Source organism: Peromyscus leucopus, chromosome 2 (genome assembly GCF_004664715.2).
Source record: "Peromyscus leucopus breed LL Stock chromosome 2, UCI_PerLeu_2.1, whole genome shotgun sequence".
Classification (NCBI taxonomy): domain Eukaryota; kingdom Metazoa; phylum Chordata; class Mammalia; order Rodentia; family Cricetidae; genus Peromyscus; species Peromyscus leucopus.
In genome coordinates, this window is record NC_051064.1 from 121,270,469 (window position 1) to 121,288,945 (window position 18,477).

General features: G+C 42.6%; 1 protein-coding gene across 6 annotated transcripts in view; it reads left to right on the forward strand.

Annotated features, from left to right (window-relative positions):
- Foxj3 (forkhead box J3) overlaps positions 1-16,049 on the forward strand; it is a 98,085-nt gene extending 82,036 nt beyond the window's left edge. For 5 of the 6 annotated variants that reach the window (XM_028886471.2, XM_028886469.2, XM_028886472.2 and 2 more), the window contains 7 exons: positions 1,515-1,643; positions 4,227-4,401; positions 4,870-5,283; positions 7,458-7,559; positions 9,243-9,434; positions 11,075-11,182; positions 13,260-16,049. In XM_028886471.2, the coding sequence (XP_028742304.1) occupies positions 1,515-1,643; positions 4,227-4,401; positions 4,870-5,283; positions 7,458-7,559; positions 9,243-9,434; positions 11,075-11,182; positions 13,260-13,375 (1,236 nt within the window). In that variant the 3' untranslated portion in view covers positions 13,376-16,049. The remainder of the gene's footprint in view (positions 1-1,514; positions 1,644-4,226; positions 4,402-4,869; positions 5,284-7,457; positions 7,560-9,242; positions 9,435-11,074; positions 11,183-13,259) is intronic. The other variant, XM_037202900.1, reaches the window with a different exon arrangement.
- Positions 16,050-18,477: the final 2,428 nt, after the last annotated feature.

The window sequence follows — 18,477 nt, forward strand, 5'->3', positions numbered from 1 at the left end:
TTGTTTTGATTTTTTTGAGACAGGGTTTCTTTCTCTGTGCAGTTTTGTTGCCTGTCCTGGATCTCATTCTGTAGACCAGGCTGGTCTTGAACTCACAGAGATCTACCTGGCTCTGTCTCCGAGTGCTGGGATTGAAGGTGTGCACCATTGCCGCCCGGCATATTTGTTGTTTTTGTATTTGTGTTTTCACTGGAGTACCAAAACAGCGGTAGGTAAATTAGCCTACTGGCATGTTAGCCTAATTGAGGCAATGGCACCTTCTGTACTGGAAGGGGTCTGTATTTTTCACTGCCACAGAGCTCAGGCTAAACAAAACTTAAAACTAGGTTTACTTTGGTAAAGCAGGAAAAGTAGTTTTATTAAATTGTTACCACACACAGAGCACGAGTCTGTTTAGTATTCATGTGTGTGGTTAAGTTGGAAGGTACTGTGTTCACAGATTACTGTTTTTACTTGAAAGAACAAGTGTGACAGATTATTTAGTTTGAGTGTTGGCAAATAATTTTTTTGAAAATGAACATAGTGATTCTGCTGCTCCAAGGAAAACATTCAGCATTATCTGGTTCTTGTGGTGAAATCTTAGCTTTCAAATGAAAAACCTAGAATTTTAGGCGACTCCACAACAGTGAGTCTGCTACCTCTTCACTGCGAAGATGTTTCTAGTGGAATTGGGGCGATGTTAACAAGTATGATAGTGAAATATGTCAACACTTAGAAGATCACTTACAAAATTATATTCCAGATGATGTTATAACATTATGTGTATATAATAATGTGCAGTTAATTCAAAGTACAAGGAGAACAGATTTTAACTGAGTATAAAGTTTATTGCCATGGTTTCTAATTCCATATTTCAACTTCAGTTTTTAAAAACTCGATACTTGGTATGTTTTGATGTATCAAAGACTATCCACAGTTATGTGAGAAGTTCATTAATGTTTTTTGTACTTGCACTTAAAGCGACACATCGACAGACTGCATGTGGCAGCAGCTAATAAGGAGCTTGCTGTCTCCTATCAAGTCAGACAGCACTCTTTCATTTTACTTCTTCACTGGGATGAAAAACTTAATATTAACATGTAGTTGGATTAATGGCTATTTTAAGTGAATTAATCAATTAAAATTATATCACATATCCATGGTATATCAGAAGTACTATGATGCCTTTTTGTTTGTTTTTATTTCTAAGGAAGCACATTTGTATGCATGAATGCGTGGACACATCCATCTATATGTGATAGATTTTTTTTATTACCTTCTGATATTAAATGTTTACTCCTACATTTTGTTTATGTTCTAGACAAGTATGTACTTTAGATTGAGAGCAGTAAGAAAATGGTTTCATGGTGATAGGGAACTGACATTTGAACGTGGAATCGGCACAAATGCTGAAGGAAAGACCACTGGCTTTCTGTTTCTTCCTGTAGGCTCCGTTGTGGTTTTGTGGTGCTACTTTCCAGCCGTCTTCACTTTAGGAACTGTGTATTCAGGCGTTGCTTTTCTTTTCATTCCAGGTGACATTGTACAACACTGATCAGGACGGGAGTGATAGCCCACGAAGCAGCCTTAACAACAGTCTCTCAGACCAGAGTTTGGCGTCTGTTAATTTGAACAGTGTTGGAAGTGTGCATAGTTATACACCGGTAAGTCCTGATGAAGTTTCTTTGTTGGATATTCATTTAGTATAAAAATTCAACCAAGTATACTTGGAATGCCAACTAAAAAAATGAAAATGTGGCCTAATGAGGTAGCTCCATAGATTCCATCCCCAGAATCCACATGGTGCAGGGGAAGAACTGACTCCTGCAAGTTATCCTCTGGCCTCCACATGTGTGTCATGGCACATGCATGCCAACACATACATATAAATAAAATGAGTGAAAGAAAGACGAAATGTATGTTTTTCTCTAATTAATTAATTCAGCCAGTAGAGCAGATTTATTTTTTATTTTAGTCTGGAAAACAAAGTCTTGCTGTGAAGGGATTTGTTTATATAAACATCTTACTCTTGTATTCATTTACTACCTCTTAGAAGAAGATGACCCTTGGGTCATCAGATGTTCTTTTTGGAGGATCTGGTTACAGTCCTTCCTGTTAAACATGAGACAGACTACATGAATAGTGGGTTGCTCTAGAGGAGAAGTCAATTTTATATGGTAGCTGAGCAGTTATATGACATGCAGTAATAGCCATTTGGAGAATAAGACAGAAAGATCTATTCCTTACTGAACCAGGGAGACCATTGAGAAGCTGCCCTATGGTTGCCTCACAAGATAGGAAGGCAGATGAAAGCTTACCCTTCACAAAACCACTTCTCATCACAAAGTATGACATTAACATTCTGCCATTGAGCTTTTCCTTTATAATTTGTGTAAGGTCACCAGGATGCAGCTGGTGGAGCCATTCTCCTTCATAAAAGATTTTTAAAATATAAAAAGGTTTATAATAAATAAATTTATTTTATGGGTGTTTTGTATTCATATGTGTCTGTGGATGTGTATGTGAGGGCCTTTAGATTCCTTGGAACTGGAATTAGAGAAACTAAAGAAAAAAGAAAGAAAATTAATATTTTCCTAGTTATTACAAATGGCTTATTTTGGGCATCATTTTGAATAACTAAATTTTCAGTGAGTGTACAGACCTTAAATTGCAGAACACTAAACAAATGGTAATTTACCACTTTTTGATAGAACCCTTCAAAAATACAGATGATAAAAGGCTGTAGATATAACTCAGTGGCAGAGCACTTGCCTAGCATATATAGGGCCTTGGGTTCCATCCCTACCACCACAAAAAATAAATAACTAAAGATAGTCATTAAAAAAAAAGTCATTTCAGGTTGTGCTGTTTACAGAGATAATTCTTGTTTATAGCTGCATGATGCAGACTAGATGACCTTTGAGCTTCCCAGCATTCTCCATCTTGTCCTAGGCCTGCTGGGATTCCAGGTGGATGCTCCTGCATCCAGTTCTGCTTGGATTCCAGGGACCCAAATTTCAGTCCTCATGATTACATACATGTCATGGTATGCAGGCAGCTAACTCATGAGAGCATAAATGAACAAATATGCCTTTTAAACTTAACATAAACCCAGCGCTTCTTACTTTTGAGGTGTTGGTGGTCTTTCACTGCTACCTGTATAACTCAAGGCTCTTGTCTATTCCCTTTTGTTCAGGATCTCCTTTGGGTTTACAGATTTGGGAGTTGTTTTGGGTTTCTTTAGAGGGCAGGAGTTGGTATTAGGAGTGTTCTCAGGGTCTTGTACATGCTGGGCAGGCCCTCCAGCAAGGGCCTTACAGCCCCAGTCTTCTGTAGTGTTTCCCTCTTCCATTCTTGTCCCTTCAGTTCCTTCTAGGAGAAGAATATTATTTTAAGGTTGTTACTTTTGTTTATGTTACATTTGTGTAACTCCGTGAAGCTGTGTTACTGTGCCTGTGTAAAACACCTGATGGTCTAATAAAGAGCTGGCCAATAGCAAGGCAGGAGAAAGGATAGAGGGGGCTGGCAGGCAAAGAGAATATATAGAGGGAGAAATCTGGGAGAAGAGGTCTTGCAGCCAGAGAAGGAGGAGGACTCCAGGGGCCAGCCACCCAGTTAGTTACACAGCAAGCCATGGAGAAAGAGTAAGATTCACAGAAGTAAGAGAAAAGGAAAAGTTCAGAGCCAAAAGATAGACGGGATAATTTAAGTTAAGGAAAGCTAGCATGAAACAAGCCAAGCTAAGGCCAGGCATTCTTAATTAAGAATAAGCCTCTGTGTGTGATTTATTTGGGAGCTGGGTGGCGGTCCCCCCAAAAGAGCCAAAACAAACAAAACCTTCTAGAAACGAAGAGTGCTGTTTTGGGCAGTGTCATATGTCTGCTGATAGTATTTGAACTTATATAAAGATGATACAAAGAAATAGAAAAAGTATTGGTAGCTTTATAGTATAGTACAGTCCATAGAAATCACGAAGAGATAGGGAGAATTCCTGTCCCAGCAAGTCTCTCATGTGCATTGTCTTCACAAGTCATTGAATTTCTTTGAACTTGTTTTCTTTCTTATGCATGTGGGGGCTGGATAGGATTTCTGTGATTCCTCAAGATCCATGTCAATGATTTTTCTCTGTGACACTTAAAAGGTGTGCCTGGCTAAAGGATGGGAAAGCCATAGGCTGAGGTTATTGACTTGGATTCCAGAACTGGCACTAATATCAAGCCATTATATTCATTGTTGTTTTTTATTAGGTGACTAACCATCCAGAACCAGTCTCTCAATCATTAACGCCTCAGCAGCAGCCACAGTACAATCTTCCAGAACGAGATAAACAACTGCTTTTCACAGAATACAACTTTGAAGATCTCAGTGCCTCATTTCGGAGTCTTTATAAGTCAGTTTTTGAGCAGTCACTCAGTCAACAAGGTGAGCTGCTTTTTAAATGTCATTGGGTTTTTGTAATATAAATGTTTTAATTTCACTTGCTTTATTTTAGAGTCATGATGATGAGGTTTGGGTGAAGTTGTATTGTGCCTCTTGTTTCTTACTGACCTGTGTATAGTTATGTTTTGGCATGTAGAGTTTACTTGATTATAAGGGAATCTTAGAGCACTATGCTGAAGAATTCTCACACCACAAGGATACATGGGTTATGTTTTTGTTCTGATGAGCATTAACAATGAGGTAGCCACTGGAGTTTAATAGCACCATGTTTGTGGGTTTGTTTATGGCACTTTTAAAAAAGTGTGTGTGTGTGTGTGTGTGTGTGTGTGTGTGTGTGTGTGTGTGTTCACATGTTGCTTTCTTACATGTGTATGCTTTGCTCTGTAAAAATGCTACTGCAAGTGTCATACAATAGAAGGAAATCTGACTGTGAATGATCTTCTGTTGTAGGTTTGATGAGCATCCCTTCTGAATCTTCCCAGCAGTCCCACACTTCCTGCTCTTATCAGCACTCTCCTAGCAGTACAGTGAGCTCTCACCCACACAGTAACCAAAGCAGCCTGCCCAACAGTCACAGTGGCCTCAGTGCCACAGGTAGTAATTCGGTTGCCCAGGTCTCACTGTCCCACCCCCAAATGCACACACAGCCCTCTCCACACACACCCCATCGACCGCATGGTTTACCACAGCACCCACAGCGTCCTCAGCACCCAGCATCACACCCACAGCAACACAGCCAGCTCCAGCCACCTCACTCCCAGCACCCCTCTCCACATCAGCACATGCAGCATCATCCAAACCATCAGCATCAGACGTTAGCACATCAGCCACCCCCACCCCCACAGCAGGTATCCTGTAATTCTGGTAAGTTTCTTGTGCTGTGTTTGAATTACTGAATTAGACCTGTCCTTTGTTTTCTGGGTCTCGTGTAGTGCTTACTACTGAAGCCCTTTCTACTTGTTTCCTTTCTTCTTTCTTTACGGTAGTCCTGTAATTACATCTCATTCAACCTATGGGTGACCTGAAGATTTCCTTAATTAAAATACATTGGCAGCATAGGCAAACTCAGCCTCACAGGGTTGTGTTTTTTTTCCCCCCTAAGATTTTTGTATTGCCCTGGCACTGCTTCTAGTGAGATTAGAAAGAGTGGAATGTGTGATCTGTTTGCAATCTTGTGATCCCATGTAAGTGTAAAAGAAACAGCATAGGTTAGGCTATAAAGACTTGTACTTGAGTCCTTATTATGGTCCTTATGACTTAGAGTAAATTGCTTATTGTTTTTATTTGTTTTTTAAGAGTTTCTCAGCAGGTAGTCTGATCGAGTCTCAAACCTGTGGTCTACTTTTTATTTTACTAAAATAAAAAATCAAAATGAGTATTTTAAAAATCTATTAGGCAAAAGCTTTTTAAATTTTTTGTTTGACTTTAATGGTTGGTTTTGTTTTCCTAGTTAATAATTCTAAGTAGATTCCATAATATAATTGAAAATTTTCTACCTTAATGAAATATTTCCTAGACATTTTGCAGTTATTTTAGATACATGCCTTGAGAAAGTTGTATTGTAGAATTAAAACACTTTTTAAGGACAAGGCAGATGGTGTTGTATGCCATATAAATATCAATATATTCTTCAAAAACTTAAGCCTGTTGTTCATATGTTCTGAGGGAATGGTTAATGAACAGATTGGGTGGTTTTAAGAAATAGAAGTCTGTGGTGCTGCCAGGTGGCGGTGGCACACGCCTTTAATCCCAGCACTCGGGAGGCAGAGGCAGGTGGATCTCTGTGAGTTCAAGGTCAGCCTGGTCTACAGAGCGAGATCCAGGAAAGGCACAAAGCTACACAGAGAAACCCTGTCTTGAAAAACCAAAAAAAGAAGAAGTCTGTGGTGCTAGGGAGAAAAGTCCAATTGGAATTAATGATTGGTACTCTCATCTTTGCCAGTGGTACCTTACTGAGAAGACAGCCCTAGGGAGTCAGAAGTAATCATAGTATCCTGATAATAATTCAGTCCAGTGAATTACACCAGGTGAGGTGAGACTAGACAAATTTTCCTTAATAGAGGGGAATGGAAGGATGAGAGCAGGAACAGAAGCTGCTTGAGTACCCATTGTGTACTGGACAACCAGATACATTATCTTCCTTCCAAATCAAGTATAACTTAGCAAATTTTATAGTAGGAAAAGCACAGCTCTAAAGAGCTGAAGCTATTTGCATAAGATGACATTGCCAGTGGGTGGTGGAATTTAGATTCATAATGCTGACCTGATTTTGACACCCATAACACCAGGTATTCAAAAGGGTCTAAAGCCAACAACATTTATGCAGTGGGTAGCATTTACTCACTTCTGGAAGACTGTGTTAAGGCATTTCTCATTCCTAAGCTTGCCTGAGCTTGTTAGCATCCCCTCTCACTGTGTGATCCTATTCAGTCCCATAAGTTGGAGCATTTCCTTAACTGTGTTGCTTCTAAATAGAAACTGTCCTTTATAACTTAGGAAGAGAATAGCTTTTTGGTGATGTAGGAGATTGAACCTATGGCCTCACCACACTCTAGGCAAGTGCTCTACCACTGAGCTTTATCCCCCAACAAATAGTATATCTTCTAAGGTCAGTTACAAAGTAGGAGAATAAAATTTGAAAGAGGCAAGAACACTCATTTGCATGAGTTTCTCTGCCTGGTTATTATTTATACTGTACAGATGAAAAGGGCCAGTACCAAGCTTTGCTTATAAGGTGATTTGGCAATTTGCAGACTGCCATAATAGAGATTAGAAGACCAGCATTAAAGCTTTAAGTTCCTTGCCAGGATCCTACATTACATGTCTGTGTTCTGTTTCTTTTACTTGTAAAATGAGAGAAATGGAAAGTTTATCTGTCTTTTGAAGGAGATTGACCCAAGGCCTAATACAGTTGGTAAATGTCCCTTTCTAAGACTGGACAGGGGTCAGCCACTGTCATAAATAAGGCCATTTCCTGCATGTATTCTTCCAGCAGTCACTATCCCAGAGTTAACAGTATTGTCAACATTACTTTTTAGGGGTTTCAAGCGATTGGTATGCAACACTTGATATGCTGAAGGAAAGCTGTCGAATTGCCAGCAGTGTTAACTGGTCAGATGTAGACCTTTCACAGTTCCAAGGTAAGGGTTGATTCCTTTCACATAGAACCTCTTTTCTCTGAAACATTGTTTCTTTGTTGTTGAAATCAACATCTCCTCCCAGGTATGTTGGTATGTGCCTGCTCTCCCAGCACTTGGTAAGCTGAGGTAGGAGGATCGCTGAAAGTGAGTCCATCTATGGACTACATAGCAAGTAGTCCTCTAGCAGGGACACATAACAAGATTCTGTCTCAAAGAAAGAAGAAGCACCATCTTATATAAAGGCATGGCTTGTGCAGTGGCAGTGTTCTTAAAGGATATTTGTAAAAGCTTATAATAAATTGACATTACATACAAGAGTTCTGCAGGAATATTAGCCATGTTAAAAGAATCAGGTTTTGCCTCGTCCCTCTCCTTTTGCTTGTGTGTTTGCATGTTTGTGTGTGCAGTTACTTTTTGAGGCCGTAGGACAGTCACGAGTGTTGCTCCCCAGTTACTATCACCTTTTACTTTTTTCCCCATTTATTATCGTATGTGTCTGGTATGTGTATAAGGTGGGCCAGCACATACATGCATACATGTGTACAAGGTGCATGTGTATAGATCAGAGGATGATTCTTGTGAATCAATTCTGTCCTTCTACCATTGGCTCTTAAGATTGAATCCAGGTCAGCAGGCTTGCACAACAAGCATTTTTACCCCCTGAGCCTTTGTAGCAAGCTTTCTCATTGGACTTTGTTTGGACCGCCAGCCCCCAAATAATAACATGGAGAGTTACTGTTAGTTATGAATCCTTGGCCTTAGCTTAGGTTTGTTCCCAACTAGCTCTTATAACTTAAATTAACCCATTTATATTAATCTATGTGGCTCGTTTCCTGTCCTCCATCCTGTTTTCATGCTCCTCAGATTCTTAAGTTCCTCTTTCTCCCTGGAAATCCTGCCTATTCTCTATTGCCTAGGCTGTTTGCCATTCAGCTTTTAGTAAACAATCAGAAGGCACCTTAGGCAGGGGCACATCTTCACAGTATACAAAAAGATTATCCTACAACAAACTATCTCTTTGGCCTAATTTATGTATGTGTGGTATATGTGGGTGTGCTTGCACATGCGCAGAGCAGGGGTTGGTAGCTTTCCTCTGTTGCTTCTCTACCTTATTTTTGAGGCCAAGTCTCTCTCTGAACCTGAAGCTCACTGTTTTTAACTGGAGTGGCTGGCCTCTCATGATCCGGCTCTTGTGTTGTGAGCATCATGGTTTTTTTCTGTCCCCTATTTGTGTTCTCTCTGCTGCTCCCACCCTCAGCTTCTTTCTCTGAGCTTGGATTGTAGGCATGTGCTTTTAGTCAGGTTCTGGGGATCCAAACCCAGGCCCTCATACAGCTCTGCCCCCCTTTTTTAGACAAGGTCTCTCATTGCCTGAGCTTACCAGGTAGGCTAGGCTGGCCGGCCAGTGAGTTCCAGGGACCTGTTTTCACTTCCCCAAACACCAAGATTACAAGGATGCCACCAGATCTGGCCCTTTTTTTAAAAAATGCAGGTTTTGAGGCTTGAATCCAGGTCTGAGTGCTTCAAGCCTAGTACTTTGAGTCCCTTGGGTATTCTTAAATATCATAAACTGCCACATCAGAGGAACTGAGTGTGTGGAGACTGGGGGTTGAGGAGACTTACATTGCTGCTCCCTTGAAGTACTAGAGTTGTGCTCACTGTATCCCACATCTTTCCTTGTAGGTCTGATGGAGAGTATGAGGCAGGCGGATCTCAAGAACTGGTCATTAGATCAGGTTCAGTTTGCTGATCTCTGTTCCTCTCTTAATCAGTTCTTCACACAGACTGGCCTTATCCACTCACAGAGCAATGTTCAGCAGAACGTGTGCCATGGTGCCATGCACCCAGCGAAGCCTTCCCAACACATTGGGGCAGGTATGGGCTTATATACACTTACATAAATTCACTGTCCTAGGGAACAGGCATGTGACGTGTCACTCAGGGTGATGTTGATCCATCTACATTGTGTTGTTTGTAAGAAATGAGTGATGGCAAATGATTTAAGTGTGTCTTTGAAAATTTGAGGTAAAAAACTATTCTGTTGTGATTTGTGTGAATTACTTACTATTATCCTTTAGCATTTTTAACTTTTTATTGTTATTAAACAAGTCTCTAAAAGATACTTGTTTTAAAAAACATAGTTATGAAATTATTTCACTTTAAGTTTGTGTAGACTTGCTGCAAAAATCAAAATGTCCAATCTTCTAAGGATATTAAAATGAAAAGTTCAAGGTTCTTTTGATGAGTGCAAATAATGTCAAGTTGTCATTGTGAGGCTCTGTAATGAGGGCATGGAAAAATGAGAAATTATTGCATGTTTTTGCTTGTTTGTGTGTTGGTTTTGTTTTTCCCTGTGAAAATACAAGTGTTAGGAAAGTGACAGAATTTCAGCAAATTATCTTAGGTAACAAGCTGGGGCTTAGACTTAGAGTCTGCTCCTGTTTCCCCATGTATGAGTAGAGGGGGTGTTGAACTAGGTCATCTCTGAAGCCATCTCAAGCCTGAACACAGGTCTGGCTTTCCTACTATTGAAAACTTGGGAGCAGCCAAATCCGGTGTGCCTTACTTTATTAATAGTAGAGATAGGCTTTTCTTTCCTTCCTAGGAAACATAGTGGTTGCTTTTTAGCTTTATTGCATTGGTTGAATCTAAGTGTAATTTATGTGAGACACTAGCATCCCTAAGACGTGGCCTTCTCAAAATTCTAGGTGGTAGGATGAGGGCTAGCTTTATGGCTTTCCTTCCCTAGAATTACTAAGGAGGGTAATGATGCTGTTTCTCTCAGTATTTTCCATCGTGATTCGATGTACTTGACCCTTTTGAGCTGTTAACCTTGATGGGTCTTGTAGAGAAAATGCCTTAAGAATCCCCCGAAATTCCATTTAAATAAGGTCTATGCTTCTCATCTGCAAACTTGTGATACATTTTAAAGTTAACTTTGCTTGGTTTAGCGATGCCTTTGTGCATGTTTTTGCTGTTGCTTTGTGTCTTGGCCACTTAGTGAATCAACCTGTGCTCACTGATATGGACAGACAGTCAACGGTTCAATTCAGGGCAGTAGAGAAATGGGCAACAGCAAAAAGAGCTTTTGAGCCAGAATACCTGGATTCTAATTCCTGGTTCTGTGAGACTTGTGCCCTTGGGGAGCCTACTTAAATTTTTGAGCTTCCTTTGACTTCTGTAGAAAGAAGTGGGTGATTCCTGTCTGGCCTTCTGTGTGGGTAGTGGGAGGGTCAAGTGAAGTCATGAACATGGGTATAATTTTGAACTTTAGTGAAGTGACAACTGCAGATGTCCTTGCCTCTGTGAGTATGTGCTGGTGTGCTTAACACCTAGCATAGCAGCCTGTTTCATAGACCAAGTCCATTTCAGAAGGATCCGTTTCCTTCCTCACTCTGACTGCCTTACCTGCTTGGCTTCGTGGAGGTCACTATTCCATCAAGATTTGAATGCTTGCTTTGTTTTGCTGATAGTGGTAACATGTTTTCTCTTCTTCTGTTTTTTAATTTGATTAGGAAATTTGTACATAGATTCCAGGCAAAATCTCCCTCCTTCGGTGATGCCGCCCCCTGGTTATCCTCATATCCCACAGGCGCTCAGCACTCCAGGAACTACGATGGCAGGTAGAGTGTGTGTACTACTACATTTGGGACCTAGAGTTAACACTGAAAAGCTTGAGCTGCATTGCAGTAAATGAGGCTACTTTGAGAAGGCATGAGCTCTCTTTTACAGCCTGGGGTGCAGAGTATCTGAGGCTTTTTTGCTTTGACAGGACCTAATGCAGCTTTCAGAGGCCTGCTTTGACTAGCTTCTGTGGATTCTGTTCTATTGATTCCAGAGAAGTAATCCAACTATAATTTCCAGGCTAAAGGTATAAGTTACAAGTAGCTAGGAGACTAGGGCATGCTATTAGAACTGGAAGGAACCTTAAAAATCCCCTAGATGAGGAATTGAGGTCGGGAGAGAAACTGCCCAGAACTCCAAGGCTAATGAGCGGTTAAACTAAGACTCAGGTCCTGATACTGCCTCTCACTTACCTTACCTATCTGAGAAGAACACAGTAAGCAGGCTTTGCCAGTGAGGGTGTGTGAGACCTGGAGAGAGCTGTGTGCCAAGCAGTGGGGAAGGAAGGGGCTGTACTCATTGATGGGCTTTGGATGAGGGGGAAGGAATGTGTCTCCTGTTACACATATATGATGTCTGTCTGTCTGTCTGTCTGTCTGTCTGTCTGTCTGTCTGTCTCTCTCTCTCTCTCTCTCTCTCTCTCTCTCTCTCTCACACACACACACACACACACACACACATGATTTGTAGGCACCTCCATACTGTGGCTGGAGCTCAAGCCAGAAGCCATTCTGCTTTGGCTTCAAATTAGCACCTGACATTCAGTGAGGGATTTATCCTTTTGTTAACTAAAGACATGTTGGCACTTGTGCTGCTACAGTGTGATACACTGAAAACCTTAGCATTTTGTAAAATCGTATGTTAAAGGATTCATGAGAAAAATAACGGGTAGTTTTAAATTTTGTTTTTAAGAGTACAAACAGCTGGGCGGTGGTGGCGCACGCCTTTAACCCCAGCACTCGGGAGGCAGAGCCAGGCGAATCTTTGTGAGTTCGAGGCCAGCCTGGGCTACAGAGTGAGTTCCAGGAAAGGCGCAAAGCTACACAGAGAAACCCTGTCTCGAAAAAAACAAAAAAACAAAAAAAAAAAAAAAAAAGAGTACAAACAACAGTAATATTCCAGTAAGAATTTTACAGCATTTCAAAGGATTATCTTAAGTTCTACCAATGGAAGGACTGCTGTTAGTAAATTCTGTTACATCCTAGTCTAACTGCAGTGGTGCACCAGTTACTTCTTTTTTTATTAAGAAAAATGTAGGTGTATGAATGTTTTGCCTGTGTACCACTTGAGTGTCTGTTGCCCAAGGAGGTCACAAGAGGGTGTCAGATCCAGTGGACTTGGAGTTGTAAGCCACCATGTAGTTGCTGGGAATAGAATGTGGGCCCTCTGAAAGAAGAGCCAGTGCTCTTAACAGCTGAGCATCTCTCCAGTCCTCTGCTGTCATTCTTGATTGATGTAGTTGAAACACATTAGAGCAGAGCAGACTAGTGAACTGACTGTCAGCGTTTCTCTCGTGCCTTCCTCACTGCAGGCTAATAAAACAGAAGACCTGTTTTTTGAAGTCAGGTAGACTGATTTGAAACCTTGTGTGTTTGGAGTCAGTCTGTATAGCCCAGCCTGGCCTTGAGTCTATGATCCTTCTCCCTGTCTCCTGAGTGTTGAGATGCAACGTGTGCATCATTATACCTGGAGTTTTGTTCATTTCTTTAAACCTGTTCTTTTTTTTTTTTTTTTTTTTTTTTTTTTTTTTTTTTTTTTTTTTTTTGGTTTTTCGAGACAGGGTTTCTCTGTGTAGCTTTGAGTCTTTTCTGGAACTCACTTGGTAGCCCAGGCTGGCCTCGAACTCACAGAGATCCGCCTGCCTCTGCCTCCCGAGTGCTGGGGTTAAAGGCGTGCGCCACCACCGCCCGGCTAAACCTGTTCTTACTAGAAAACGAGAACTGGAAAAACAACTTTGTTGAAGGCTTTTGATGGATTCCAGGCAGTGTCCCTATTCAGACCTGCTCTTTGGGGCTAGTTGGTCTCTTCCTGACTTCCCTCCCCAGGTCACTGCTGACCCTGCCTTCTTCTTTCCAGGCCATCACGGAGCCATGAACCAGCAGCACATGATGCCTTCCCAAGCCTTCCAGATGCGGCGCTCTTTGCCTCCAGACGATATCCAGGATGACTTTGATTGGGATTCAATAGTGTAGGCTTGTTTCTGCAAGACAGCAGACTCCAGCATCCTTTCTGTTCAGTGGAAGGAAGGACTAGAGTCCAGTTGAGAAAACAAAGCGATGTTACCAGTGCTATCTAAATTCCTTTTGAAGACAATCAGAGATTCTAGCTGGGTAACTTACTGCTTTTATCTGACCCAAGCAAGAACACATGTTTGTCTCCCGCCAGTGCCCTCTGTAGCTCCTAACTGTTGTGATTTGGACAGCTTTTTGCATATTTGTGTCAGTTTGATGTTAACCACAAGTGCCAGACTGATTTTTCAGACAGAGCCTATTTTGCTGCAAGCAGTTTATAGATACATATGTGTAAATACGTGTACAAATATTACTGAAAGGCTTCAAGGTTTTTTTCTAATTGGATTATTGTGTCTTGACAAGAAAGTTACTGTCAGTTTTTATTCCTCTTTAGGCCGTTTTCTGCAGGATGCTTTCAGATGATGTAGGGAGCTGAAAGGAAATTGGTCTTTCCAAAGCCCAGTTTCCTTTATTTAAAATTCAGAAATAGGAGTAATCATGAATTCCAGCAAGTAAGTCAAGGAACCTGGAGTTGGTACTCCCCACAGTGCAGAGGGTCTGTTGTTCTTGAGCAGGCTTGTAACGCAGGGAGTTGTGGAGTGTGTTGTGTCTGTCAGTGTGTTTCCTCAACTGCATTTGGACAGCTCTGAAATGTGTGCACAGATTGAAGCTGGATATTGCTTGGCTCTTCAGACAAATCAATGTCTCCACATTCATTTAAGTATTTATTATTCAGAAGTGTTATTTTAATATTTATTGCTACTTTCTGTGAATGCACAGCTCTTTTGGGTTTACTAGGGAGAAACTTGTCTGAAAGCATGGATATTTTTTTTCCAGATAAAAGTTTACAGACAGAGACAATCAGAAACATTTGTCATTCTCTTTATCACCACTCCTTTTACCAAGTGAGTATGCTTCCTATCTTACTTAGCTGTCCTGCTGTTGGAGACTTAATAGCTACCTAGGAATTTCCTGGAATCTGAATCAGAGTCTGTTTAGGCAGCAGGATATGGAGGCAGGTTTATACAGCAGTGTCCTCGGTGTTTTAGGTAACGCTGTAGCTCCAGAGTCTGTCTGCTAATGTGCTGGTGGGTCTGAGTACCCGACAAGAAACACTTGGAGCTTTTATCAGTTGCTTGTTCGTGTTACATTACAGTTTGCATGGGTTGATTGTGTTAATTTTATAATGAAAGTAGAAAAAAGGAGATTCTCCTCCCCACAGTGAATAGATTTTTAATTGTTCTTTACAAAGAATCTGTTTTAATGAGGAAATAGTCTGTCAAATCAAGGAAAAAATAACTGCTCACCAGTTGATTGTTAGTGTCTCTGGGCTCAGCAAAGGTAAATCATGTAACTAAGCCTCAGCAAGTCTGTGGTTGAGTAATCTCTACTTGAAGAAAGGTGTGTGTGTGTGTGTGTGTGTGTGTGTGTGTGTGTGTGTGTGTGTGTGTGTGTAAGAGAGAGATTGATCGATTTCTATCTGTGTACTCATGGAGTGTTGCCTGGAATGAATCACTGAGAAGAAAGCAGAGCTTTGTGCATCTCTGTTGTTTGGGTCCCACTTGGCATGAAAAGGGAAGCTCAGGTACAGCCCCTCAGACAAGTGAAAATCAGAGGATTCTCAAACAGCCGCCAACAGCCTCCCTTAGAAGGACCAGGCAAGGTGAGACAGATGGTTGCCTGCAGAAGACAGCATCGGAAGATGGGGTTCCCAGTAGTTTACCCAAGTCTGTTTCCTCCAAACACCAAAACAGCTGCTCCGTGACTAGGACTGCTACTAGCAGTGTGCACTTTAAATAATTGGGTGTTGGAGTACTGCAGTCTCTGAAACAGACTGGCTTGGGTAGGACCACTGATGATGATTTTACACATTATGTGAAGCTAATATCCCATTTGGCAATTATTTACTGATTTGCAGTGATTGACATATTTATTAATATTTGAACTGACCAAGAATGGCACTTGAGACCAGACTCATCACTCTTCTGTGACCCCTGTTCCCCAGGGGCTCAGAGCAGGCCCCATTGGGCTGTGGCCAGACAGGGCTACCTGGTGGGTGCAGAGTCCCTCTAGTGGCCATTTCTGTTGGTAATTGATGATACAGAGCAAGTTCTCTTAAGCTTAAATTGACTGGAGACTTCGGGGTAAAGACTAAATAACTGTACGTAAACAGATGAGGTGCTCTGTCCAGGAGAAGAGTCCGACTGGCATTTGTGGTAGTGTTTGAAATGTAAATGTATTCTTGTGTGTTCCTGTAAATATTTAATACATGTCTCTCAAATGTCCTTTGAAGTGGGAGGGGATCGACCTTGGGATAATTTCAAATGGAATAGAGTATTTTGATATGTTCATCGAGAGGGTGATGTGTACATACCTATATTGTATAGATGTGGTGACATGCATTGGCTTTTGTGCAGAAACAACCTGCTCTCTGTGCTGCTGTTGGACAGTCAGTGTTTTAATGTTTCTACAGTTTTCCTATTGCACGATTTCATATTCTGCCGACGGTGAGTGGCACCCATTCTTTGTAACCGTTTAGTGCTGTAAAGAAATATTCCAAGTGTCATTAGGATCGTCGCTGCCAGAACTGATATGCATGGATGGCACTTAAAATAAATATATTATGATAACTGTATTTGCAGCCTGATGGTCTATGTCATTTGCTGCAATTGAAGGGCCAGATTAGAACCTGTGGCCAGGCCAGGAGCCCTTGCTGCCTTACACAGGGCTGAAAGTTGGTTAGTCTCTGTACTGCACTTTTCTGAGCAGACACTTGGGGGAAGCTCTCCAGAGAGAAACCCACAGCTGAGGGGATCCCAGCCCTGCCTTTAATGAGTAGAACCAGGAGCAAAGCAGCAGCTGGCCTGGGAGGCCACTTGGAAGTTTCTCTGGCGAGGAGGAGAACAGTGGCATAGGGATGACCCTCTGAGAAGGCATGGCAGCTCAGCCTCCAGAGGGCCCCGGCCAGAGGTTAGCCTCCCTGACACTGGTGTTCGCATCCTGCCTCAGGGCTGGATTAGAGTGCAGATCGTGGGTTGAGGCGGGAGCAGGTTCAGAAAAGGCTCAGCAGTAGACTGGCAAGAGGAAGCCTAGAGAGCGGCACTTGGACGCGGATCTCCGTTCATCTGAGAGAGCAGAGCTTCCTACCACTCTGTAGTCTGTCCAAAGCTTCTAAGTTACCCTGCACACACTTCAGGACCATCAGTGTCTTGTGTTTAGAGGTGGGAACAGGCTCAGAAAGGAGAGCCCGCCTCACTTTTACCTCTAGTTGTGGGTTTAGGATGGTTCTGTCTGGGGCAGACTCTGAAGCTCTCTTCAACTCCACAGTTTGCCAAAGCCAAGGACAGTGACTACTCAACCATTTTGTGCGTGCATGTGTGTACACAGATCTCTTAAGAGGGCAAGCCTAGGCCATGTTTCCATTGCAGGCAGGTTTTTGGTCACCTAGTGTTGATTGGTGTGCAGCGAGGGTATACCTCATCTGCTCAGAGGAAGTGGAAATAGTCATTGTGCTGCATGTGTATTTCTCCCAGCTTTAACATGTAACTCTGAGGGCTGGTCTTTACATGTGGCCCTTGCCAGCTGGGTAAAGCATCCTGGACAAACCATGGGAACTCAGTCAGTCTTCGTAGACTGGGTATTCAAAACTTCACACTGGTGAGGGCCTTAGAAAAGTGATTAATGATACCATCGTGTTTTGTTTTGTTTATTATTTCCTATGCATTGGTGTTTTGCCTGCATGTATATCTGTGTGAGGTCATATAGGTTCAGATCCCCTGGAATTGGAGTTAGACAGTTGTGAGCTGTCATGTGCCTGCTGGGAATTGAGCCCAGCTGCTCTGGAAGAGCAGTAAGTACTCTCAACCGCTGAGCCATCTCTTCAGCCCCTCTCATATTTTGTTGAGAGCATTTAGACCCAGTAAAGGACGCAGCGTGTTCCAAGTCACACAGCTACTTAGGGGAACTGAGGGAAAGAAGGATGGAGAGCCATTGACCTAGCAGCAGGTCAGATTTCCTATAAACGGGGAGGGGATGGCTCGGGAGGCAAAGCCCCTTGCCCCCAGGATTGCTGATGAGTTCAGGAAGGAGAGAACCAACTTCTGCAAGTTGACTTCTGACTGACTCCCCATGTACACCTCGTCTCTCTTGATCAACCGTAACCTGTTGGTGTGGTGTTGTGGCCCTGTTGTGTGAAGAGGAGACAGCTTTGGAGACGCGAGGGACGCTGCAGCTGCAGCGTGCTCTGGGGGAGCACGGAGACTTAAAGGTTAGCACTGTGTGAGATGGAATGTACGTGTGAGCAGAAATCCCACCATGAGTGTGCCTGTGGCTGGCGTGCTGTGCCGCGTGCACTGCCCTTGGGGGCAAGTCAGCAGCCTCTTCAGGAGTTGGGGATAGTCTGCAGCCAGGTAGAACAGGCAGCGTGTTGGCTTGCTGAGACAGGCCCTGTGTGGAGTAAATCAAGAGAGTTTTGAACTTCCTGTGTTTCTCTCCCCCCATGCCCCCCCATCTGATTAATTGACAAATCAACATGGGAAAAGCAGTTGGCTGCATGCAAACCAGATTCCAGCCCCCATAAGGGCAGTTGCCAGATCCCAGCTCTTGAGCAATGTCCCAAACAGCATGGACCCCAGGAGTGCAGGATGGACAGCTGCTGTTTTCCCCAAATACCTGGAGTAGATCCCTGGGCCTGATTGTGGTATCTCCACTATGAGGTTCTGGTGCTGACCTTTAATCCCAGCACTCAAGAGACAGAGGCGAGAGGGTCTCTGAGTTCGAGGCCAGCCAGGTCTACACAGCTAGTTCCAGGACAGCAGGGTCATGTAGAGAGACCTTGTCTCAAATTAATAAAGCATCGGAGACACAGAGATAATAACTAAACTCACCTGCCCAGGGTAACCCTGCTCTAAGTGGTAGAGCTGGTAATCATAGCAGCAGTAGAGCTGAATTTCAAAGCTACTCCAAGTAGCCTTGGACCTCTGTTCTCATCAGGTTGCTGTCTGTCCCGGGGCTTCCTAACTGCCTCTGAGTATTGAAGAACTTCAGAAAGGCAGGGCCGGAGA